The sequence below is a fragment of the Meles meles genome, chromosome 10 (assembly GCF_922984935.1).
Source record: "Meles meles chromosome 10, mMelMel3.1 paternal haplotype, whole genome shotgun sequence".
Taxonomy (NCBI): Eukaryota; Metazoa; Chordata; class Mammalia; order Carnivora; family Mustelidae; genus Meles; species Meles meles.
Genome location: NC_060075.1, coordinates 11,253,437 through 11,264,045, shown reverse-complemented (window position 1 = coordinate 11,264,045; position 10,609 = coordinate 11,253,437). Strand labels below are relative to the sequence as shown.

Below are 10,609 nucleotides of genomic sequence, written 5' to 3'. Positions count from 1 at the left end.
GATCCCAGGACCCTGAGATCATGACCTGAGCTGAAGGCAGCAGCTTAACCCACTGAGCAACCCAGGTGCCCTACATACTGTCCTTTTTACTGAGACCACACACAAGAGCTGGAGTTGTAGAAAAATACACAGCAAGTCAGAATGAGTGGAGAAAAAAGGGTAGCAAAATGAAAAGAACAAGATAAAACGACCACTCTTCTGCCTCTCCTTCCAAAGACAAAAGACACCAAATTCTCAAAAGACCCATATTTTCCCACCTTCCAGATTTCAAATCTACTAAAGGTTTTGCTTCCCTTTTTTTATGTCTGAAATTGTGGACAGGATATGAGAGGAGAACACAGAAATGGTTAGTCTGTCTCTGCCAGAGTGGGGCTCCTGCTATCACTCATACCCATAAACGGAGTGCTACTGCCAGTAGAGTTTATGAAGTACTTTCCCCATAGTTATCTACACTTGAACTTAAACATGCCTGTGAGTTATGCAGTGTTGCCCATTTTGTACGTAGAGGTTTAAATATCTAACTCGATCTCATCTCTGTTAAGTCATTAAAGTAAGATTCATATACAGGTCCTTTAAATCCAGATTTTTCCATGAGACACCAGCCTTATTTACTTCTTTTCTAATTTATTTATACATTTCATCATGTTTTGCACACTAAATATGGGTAGGGTTGTCCTTGAACTTTGGCCCATGTTTACACAACGGGTATTAGGATCAAGCCTATCATCTTGGCCCATATGATCAAAAATATCTAGCTGTGGCAGATCATTAAGATGTGTATTCTCTTAAGAAGTTATTCTTATGGTTCTTTAATTCAAGAGATTCTATTCTCTCTGACTCTCTGCAGACTGATAATCTTCACATTTGTTAATGGAAACAGACAACCAGACATGGGTGAGAGAGTTTATTCTCCTCGGCCTGTCCAGTGACTGGGACACACGAGTGTCCCTCTTCGTCCTCTTCTTGATCACATACACGGTGACAGTGCTGGGGAACTTCCTCATCATTCTTCTCATCAGACTGGACAGCCGACTCCACACTCCCATGTACTTCTTTCTCACCAACCTCTCCCTCGTTGATGTCTCTTATGCCACAAGCATCGTTCCTCAGATGCTGGCGCATTTTCTTGCAGCACATAAAGCAATCCCATTTGTGAGCTGTGCAGCCCAGTTATTTTTCTCCCTGGGCTTGGGTGGGATTGAGTTTGTTCTATTGGCAGTGATGGCCTATGACCGCTATGTGGCCGTGTGTAACCCCCTGAGATACTCAGTCATCATGCATGGAGGCCTCTGTGTTAGGTTGGCCATCACATCGTGGGTCAGTGGTTCTGTTAACTCTCTCATACAGACTGTAATCACCTTTCAGCTGCCCATGTGCACAAACAAGTATATTGATCACATATCCTGTGAACTCCTAGCTGTGGTCAGACTGGCTTGTGTGGACACCTCCTCCAACGAAATTGCAATCATGGTTTCTAGCATTGTTCTGCTGATGACACCTTTCTGCCTGGTTCTCCTGTCCTACTTCCAGATCATCTCCACCATCCTAAAGATCCAGTCCACAGAGGGAAGAAAGAAAGCCTTCCACACCTGTGCCTCTCACCTCACAGTGGTTGTCCTGTGCTATGGCATGACCATTTTCACTTACATCCAGCCCCGCTCCAGCCCCTCTGTCCTTCAGGAGAAGTTAATTTCTGTCTTCTATGCCATTTTAATGCCCATGCTGAACCCCATGATTTATAGTGTAAGGAATAAGGAGGTGAAGGGGGCCTGGCAGAAACTACTAGGGCAATTATCTCTGTTAACATCAAAACTGGCAACTTGATGAGTCCCGAGCATTACTTAGAGAAAGAAGCTTTGTCTGTGTTTTTTTCCATTTGACTCATATATGGCAGTCATCATCTGCATTGCCTTGGCAACCAGGAAGGAGATGACGGTACATGTACTGGTGATGCTGGGCAGGAGGCTGGAGGTTGGGTTGGGGTGTGGAGTGTGGGTGTATTTCTATGTCACCACAGCATGTTCGGTGAAGTTGAGCACAGCTGTAATTGGACTTCCCGCCCTTACTCAATCTCCACTCCTATGGGCTGAGAGAACTGTTTGCTGTTTTGATTTGTTACATTGTTTGTAATTATGGACCTACTCATGGATCTTACTTTGGACCACTGGTTCTTACTCATCCAAATTTTGTATGAGGTTACTGTGTTTCTACTGGGGGAAAAGCATTTTCACATTTTTTTTTTTATTTTATTTTTCCAGTGTTCCAAGATTCACCACACCCAGTGCTCCATGCAATACGTGCCCTCCCTAATACTCATCACCAGGCTAATCCATTCCCTACCCTATCCATTCCAAATCCCTCAGTTTGTTTCTCAGAGTCCACAGTCTCTTATGGTTCATCTCACCCTCGGATTTCCCCCAATTTGCTTTTCCTTTCCTTCTCCTTATGTTCTCCATGTTATTCCTTATGCTTCACAAGTAAGTGAAACCATATGATAATTGACTTTCTCTGCTTGACTTATTTCACTTAGCATAATCTCCTCCAGTCCTGTCCATGTTGATATAAAAGTTGGGTATTCATCCCTCATCCTCTGATGGCTGAGTAATATTCCATTGTATATAAGGACCATATCTCCTTTATCCATTCATCTGTTGAAGGGCATCTTGGCTCTTTCCATGTGTACCCCAATGTTCATAGCACAAAGGCCACAATCACATTTTCACATTTTAGACTCAAATACTGCACAGCATATGTATCCACATCCAGTATCTGTGTGAGTCCCTGTTCTGAGGAAAGAGATGCTATCAAGGCTGCTAAGATGTCCTTTTGCTGGACTTGCTGCCTGTGCACATAGCATCTTGTTTGAGTGTGGGAGGTACCTCAGGAGAGGAGCATCAACTGAACATCTTGCTTTAGAGTGATAGGAATATAACTAAAAGTGTTTGTACAAGGCAAAGCCATGGAAAAGCCACATCTGGGGCACTACAAACAATTTGAGAGGAATTAATTGCATATATAAGGAGTACCACTTAAATGTTAAAACCATCCTATTTCTGAAACAAGTATTAACTCTTTTCCTAGACTTTCTATGCAGAATAACACATAAATTTATATATAATATATAAAATGTAAAAGAAGTAGTGAATCTTAGAAAGCACAGATTCCTCAGCCAAAGCCAAAGAAAGATAAGACAACTTTATATGCATTAGATGAATCAGGGTAGCTATGGACTGTCTCCTTCTGTCTCTGTATTGAACACCTTCTCCCATCTCTCCTCCCATGTACAACAGGACCCTAGTTGGTCCTTGTACCCTAGTGAGGTAGAGTAGTTAGAGTAAGACTTTGGGGGTGATTGCAGAACTCTTCCTGTATGAAAGAACCAGAAAAGGTTTAGCTGGAGACCAGTTATTGAAATGATGACAACCCAAAAGAGATCAGCCGGTGAAAAATACAGAGCTGGATGAGAGCACAAGAGTTCAAAAATTCCCTAAAGCCATGATTGCTGGGCAGAGAAGAAGAGGAAATAGTGACAATGTAACAGGCAGGTAAAGAGGGTCAGAAAACAAAGGGCACTGAATGCCAAATTATAGTTTAACTTTAATATCAATGTGTAACTAGCAAGGATTTTTAAGCAGGGATATGACTTGATAAAATTTACATCTTAGAATTACTACTCTTGCCAATGATTCAGAGGAAGAAGAGGTTAGAGGACAGGAGACCAGCTAGCTGACTGCTCCAGTGACACTATTGAGACATTAGAGGAATCTGAATGAAAGAGAAAAGTCAAGTCAAGTCGCATGATTTAAAAGAGATTTCAGAGGGACATTACATTTCTGCTGGATGGCAGTTCCAGGTATGGAAGGGGGCATGGACTGCATCCCCCTCTAAAACCTCATTACCTGGGATAAATATTATGTAATTCATGGAGTAAAGTGTAAATTTTACCGCCATGAACAACTATATGTAAAATGGTAGGAGAGGGGCACCTGGGTGGCTCAGTGCTTTAAGCCTCTGCTTTCGGCTCAGGTCATGATCTCAGGGTCCTGGGATCGAGGCCCACATCCAGCTCTCTACTCAGCTGGGAGCCTGCTTTCCCCTCTCTCTCTGCCTGACTCTCTGACTACTTGTGATCTCTCTCTCTGTGTCATAAATAAATAAAATCTTTTTTTTTTAAATGGTAGGAGAAAGAGATGAAAGAAGCAGAAAATCAGTAAAAAATCAAGTGTACCTATGAAACACAAAGAAGGAAAATGTGAAGATGCTGTTCACTCATTTCTGCATCCGGTGGACATATTCTGACACTTCTTCATTGTTCATCGCAGCATCACTCTGCTGGCCATCTCCCATGCCTTTGCAGTCGCCCCTTCTTCCCCCCTCTCCAAGGTCAGCAGCGCGGGTGACCTCTCTGGTCCTGCTCCTCTGCTTCCATGTTCACTGATTGTTTCTCAGCTCAACCAAGTCAACTCATAAGCAAACTTATTTCTGTTTCTGTGTTCTTCATATCCAGCCAGTTTACTTCATTCCTCTATGCGGCATCCAATCTTTATGGAAATTCTCATGCACTTATGACCCTGTCCATCCATCTCTTCTCCTAGATCCTTAAACTTATTTGTGAAAGTTATTTAAAACCCCTGTGTGATTGTTCCTATAACCAAGTACATCTGATTCTGGTTCTGTTAATTCCTTTGTTCAATGACACTGACATTTTTTTGCCTTTTCCTCGGACCTTTCGTTTGGACGGGCAACTGAGTATTTTGAGTGTAGGATATAAACCACGATACGTAGCATTATGCCTTGAAATGGGCACATCTCTTCTGTCCATGCTGTGGTCCTGCTTGGTGAGGACAGTGTGGGAGTCCATGCACTCAGGGGTTGAGTGGGGCTTGAGTTTTGTTTTGCTGTGACCATCCCCCTCTACCAACAAATTGAGTTTCTGTATCAGGACTTGTGCTCAGTGTGGGGTGTCCGGGGCTTGGAGGGCTTTTCCCAGTGTCGCTGAAGCACCCTGACTTGTAGGTTCTGCTGTGAGGCTGCATGTAGAGAGAGCATCTGTGCACAGGCTGCTCCTGCCCCCTGGCCCACTTGTTCCTCAATCCTGCTGGCCTGGGGTGGGGGTGGGGGTGCTTTGTGCCTTTGTGCTGGCTCTTTCTCAGTCTCAGGCACATCCTTTGCCCCTGTGTCTCAGGGTTGGGGTCTCCTTAGTGTTCTTTCCACCTCTGCAGCCCGAGGAGATGGCTGAACAGAGTGGTTTCCTGTCCCAAGGACCCTCGAGAAAGAGTGTTTTGTTTTGTTTTCTGTTCTCTTCCCTTGGTAATGAGTCTCCACCTGTCTCTGAGGGAAGCAGTTTGCTGCCCTTCCCCCAGTGGCTCAGGCTTTTGTTCCAGGATACAGGCAGAGCCTGTGCCCAGAGCATGCCTTCTCCTGCTGCACAGCTGTGGTGCCTTCACCAGACCTGCACCATGAAGGAGCCTTTCTCTGCTCTCCACTTTTCCCTGAACATCCTTGCGGCGCTGTCCCAAGTGTGTGGAGAAAATCTTGAGGACTGGTGGGCGCTCCTCTTTTTGCTGTGGCTCTCAGCCATTCTATGCTCCTAGTAACCCACCCTCAAACTTTAGCCATTTGTTAAGGCCATTCTCATGGACTTGTTTGCTGGTCTTGTTTACCACCAGGCTCTGGCCAGGTGAGTAAGAGCGCACATCCTCTCTCTCCATGGATGTGCCGATCCTCCCTGAGATTTCATGCTTTGGGGTTGCCTGTAATCCCGGCTCTCTGATGATTCTGAGAATAGCTATGATTCTGTGGGTTAACCTTTCTTGTTTTAGGAGGGAAGCATTGTTCTTTCCAGGTTTTTACAGCCTAAATGGAAGCTGGAATATGCTCAAATACTTTATATCTTTTCCTTTAGAGGAGATTGTGTTCTTTAGAGCAGTTTTAGATTCATAGCACAGGTGAGCAGGAAGTACTGAGAGTTCCCGTATATTCCCTGTCCCCCTCTCTGCTTTGCCCCAGAAACATCCCATACCAGGGCACTACATTTTCACTTATGTTTATTTTTTTAAGTTTTATTTTATTAACATATAATGTATTATATGCTTCAGGAATACAGGTCTGTGAATCATCAGTCTTACACAATTCACAGAACTCACCATAGCACGTAACCTCCCCAATGTACACACCCCAGGCACCGCATCCTTCCTACCTCCATCCCTTCCAGCAACCTTCAGTTTCTTTCCTGAGATTAAGAGTCTCTTATGATTTGTCTACCTCCCCGGTCCCATCTTGTTTCATTTTTCCCCTCCATTCCCCCTAGACCCCCAGCCCTACCTCTCGAATTCCTCATATTAGAGAAATCTTATGATAATTGTCTCTCTCTGATTGACTTATTTTGCTGAGCATAATATCATCTAGTTGCATCCATGTCATTGCAAATGGCAAGATTTCAGGGGGATTTTGATGTCTGCATAGTATTCCACTGCATACACACACACACACACACACACACACACACACACATGCCACTTCTTAATTATCCATTTGTCTCTTGATAGACATCAAGGTTCTTTCTATAGTTTTGCTATTGTGCACATTGCTTCTATAAAACTCGGGTGCTTGTGCCCTTTTGGATCACTACATTTGTATCTTTAGGGTAAATACCCAGTAGTGTGATTAAGGTAGTTCAATTTTCAATAGAGGGTAGCTCTATTTTCAACTTTTTGAGGAATGTCCATACTGTTTTCCAGAGTGGCTGCACCAGCTTGCATTCCCACCAACACTATAGGAGGGTATCCTGTCTCTGCATCCTTGCCAACACCTGTCATTTCCTGACTAGTTAATTATAGCCATTCTGACTGCTGTGAAGTGGCATCTCAGTGTGGTTTTGATTTGTATTTACCTGATGTTGAGTGATGTTGAACACTTTTTCATGTGTCTGTTGGCCATTTGGATGTCTTTTTTGCAGAAATGTCTGTTCATCTCCCCTGCCCATTTCTTGATTGGATTATTTGTTCTTTGGGTGTTGAGTTTGATAAGTTCTTTATAGATTTTGGATATTAGCTCTTTATCTGATAGGTCATTTGCAAATATCTTCTCCCATTCTGTCAGCTGTCTTTTGGTTTTGTTGACTCTTTCCTTTGCTGTGCAAAAGCGTTTGATCTTGATGAAGTCCCAGTAGTTCATTTTTGCACTTGCTTCCCTTGACTTTGGCGATGTTTCTAGGAAGAAGTTGCTGCGGCTGAGGTTGAAGAGGTTGCTGCCTGTGTTCTCCTCAAGGATTTTGATGGATTCCTGTCTCACATTGAGGTCTTTCATCCATATGGAATCTATTTTCGTGTGTGGTATAAGGAAATGTTCCAGTATCATTCTTCTGCAAGGAGCTATCCAAATTTCCCAACACCATTTGTTTTAGAGACTGTCTTTTTTCCATTGGACATTCTTTCCTGCTTTATCCAAGAGTAGTTGACCGTAGACTTGAGGGTCCATTTCTGGGCTGTCTATTCTGTTCCATTGATCTATGTGTCTGCTTTTCTGCCAGTATCATACTGCCTTAATGATTATAGCATTCTAATAGAGCTTGAAGTCTGCAATTGTGATGCTGCCAACTTTGGTTTTGTTTTTCAACATTCCTCTGGCTATTTGGGGTCTTTTCTGGTTCCACATAAATTTTAGGATTATTCGTTCCATTTCTTTAAAAAAAAAATGGATGGTATTTTGATGGGGATTGCATTAAATGTGTAGATTGCTTTAGGTAGCATAGACTTTTTCACAATGTTTGTTCTTCCAGTCCATGAGTATGGAACATTTTTCCATTTGTTTGTGTCTTCATCAATTTCTTTCATGAATACTTTATAAAGTTTTCTGAGTACAGATCCTTTGCCTCTTTGGTTAGGTTTATTCCTAGATATCTTATGGTTTGGGGTGCAATTGTAAATGGGATTGGCTCCTTAATTTCTCTTTATTCTGCCTTGATGTTAGTCTATGGAAATGCAACTGATTTCTGTGCATTGATTTTATATCCTGACACTTGACTGAATTCCTGTATGAGTTCTAGCAGTGTTGGAGTAGAGTCTTTTGGGTTTTCCACATGAAGTATCATATCATCTGCAAAGAGTGAAAGTTTAACTTCTCTCCTGATTGGGATGTCTTACTTCTTTTTGTTGTCTGGACTTCTAGTACTATGTTGAATAAGCAGTGGTGATAATGGACATCCCTGCTGTGTTCCCGACCTTCGGGGAAAAGCTCTCAGTTTTTCCCCATTGAGAATGACATTCGGTGTGGGTTTTTTGTAGGTGGCGTTGATGATATTGAGGTATGTACCTTCTATCCCTACACTTCGAAGAGTTTTGATCAAGAAAGGATGCTGTACTTTGTCAAATGCTTTTTCAGCATCTGTTGAGAGTGTGATATGGGTCTTGTTCTTTCTTTTATTAATGTATCATTTCACATGGATTGATTTGTGGATGCTGAACCAACTTTGCAACCCTGAATAAATCCCATTTGGTCTTGGTGAGTAATCCTTTTAATGTACTGTTGGATCCTATTGGCTAGTATTTTGGTGAGAATTTTTGCATTCATGTTCATCAAGGATATTGGTCTGTAATTACCCTTTTTGATGGGGTCTTTGTCTGGTTTTGGGATCGAGTTAATGCTGGACTCATAAAATAAATTTGAAGTTTTCCTTCCATGTCTATTTTTTGGAAGAGTTTCAGGAGAATAGGTATTAATTCTTCTTTAAATGTTTGGTGAAATCCCCTGGGAATGAGGCACAGTGCTCCTGTGTTCATAAAGAGAGATGAGGTATTCTGGAGCCAAAGGGAATGACTGTTTTTTCACAAGTTTTGTTGCAGACCTAATCACTGCTCAGTAGAATAGGGGCATGAATGCTGAATGTCAGGTTTGGGTTATAGAATATCCTAGAACCTTAGACATCTGGAATCTCTGGCTTTTTAGAATGGCCTTTGGCTTTAGGAGGTTACTGTGGTTGAGGAGGATGAGAAAGAACGGTTTCAAAGGGACAAGAAGGGCAGCATGGATGTCCTGCCCTTTTGAACTGGGAGGGATAACAGTGGTGGATACTCTAATGCATAAAGCTCCTGAGGGGAGTCTGTCAGCCCCACATTGCTAATTCAGACACTGCTGCACCTCACCAGGTTTATGTTGGAGCCAGTTTTGGGGTATGTGTGAACTTTCTAGCAGTTGTTTCCCTCACAATTTAAACTAGGTGGGTACTTAGCTAGGAGCGCAAAGAGTCTGGGACTTTTCATATCTCTGGTCCATGATTTTGTCAGAGGGAAGCATTCTTCGAATTAACACAAACTTAGATTGAAGTAGATATATCTATTTGTCAAGCACTAACCAATGCTTGAGAGCTCTAATGGATGCACCAACAGAGGGCGGATATACACTGGGGTGTCTAGAGGGACAAAAATAGAACTGATCTGACCTGTTAACTGACTTGTTAGGGAGTTTGGATCATAGATGTGACCTATGGATGCTGTAGTCTTCTCATCCTAAATGGTATGACATATTTCATAATATTATTCTGCCTTCCTGAAGCTGGGGGCTCAGGTACATTTCTGTTCTAAGGGTTCTCATATCTGAATTACGTATTCACACAGAGAGAAAGTGAGATGGGGAGATGCAGAAAAAGATGATTAATATTTAGAAATTGTAATAATCAAGACAGTATGGTGTGGGCGCAAAAACAGACACATAGATCAATGGAACAGAATAGAGAGCCCAGAAATGGATCTTCAACTCTATGGTCAACTAATCTTCAACAAAGCAGGAAGAAATATCCCATGGATATTTCCCAACAAATAGTGTTGGGAAAATTGGACAGTCACATGCAGAAGAATGAAACTGACCTCTTTCTAATGTCATACACAAAAATAAACTTGAAATGGATGAAAGACCTAAATGTGAGACAGGAATCCATCAACATCCTAGAAAAAGAACACAGGCAGCAACCTCTTTGACCTTGGTTACAGCAACTTCTTGTTAGACACATTTCCAAACGCAAGGGAAACAAAAGCAAAAATGAACTATTGGGACTTCATCAGGATAAAAAACTTTTGCATGGCAAAGGAAACAGTCAACAAAACTAAATCAGAGAAGATATTTGCAAATGACTTATCAGATGAAAGGCTAGTATCTAAAATCATGAAGAACTTATCAAACTCTACAGCCACAGAGCAAATAATCCAGTCAAGAAATGGGCAGAAGACATGAACAGATGCTTCTCCAAAGAAGACACACAAATGGCTAACAGACACATGAGAAAATGCTGAACATCACTCAATGTCAGGGAAATAAAAATCAAAGCCACAATGAGATCACCTCACACCAGTCAGAATGGCTAAAATTAACAACTCAGGAAACAACAGATGTGGGCAAGGATGTGGAGAAAGGAGAACCCTCTTACACTGTTGGTGGGAATGCAAACTTGTACAGCCACTCTGGAAAACAGTATGGAGGTTCCTCAAAAAGTTAAAAAGAGGGCTACTCTACAACCCAGCAATTGCACTCCTAGGCATTTACCTGAAGGATACAAACATAGTGATTCAAAGGAGCTCAGGTACCCTAATGTTTATAATAGCTATGTTCACAATAG

At 42.2% G+C, this 10,609-nt stretch overlaps 1 protein-coding gene across 1 annotated transcript; it reads left to right on the top strand.

Moving 5' to 3' along the window:
- Positions 1-870: 870 nt before the first annotated feature.
- On the top strand, positions 871-1,824 carry LOC123952073 (olfactory receptor-like protein OLF3). Its single transcript, XM_046021311.1, has one exon. The coding sequence runs from the start codon at positions 871-873 to the stop codon at positions 1,822-1,824; it is 954 nt and encodes a 317-aa protein (XP_045877267.1).
- Positions 1,825-10,609: the final 8,785 nt, after the last annotated feature.

What these genes read in the sequence shown, in the direction of transcription:
- LOC123952073 (XM_046021311.1), top strand. Translation starts at nt 871, where the DNA reads ATGGAAACAGACAACCAGACATGGGTGAGAGAGTTTATTCTCCTCGGC.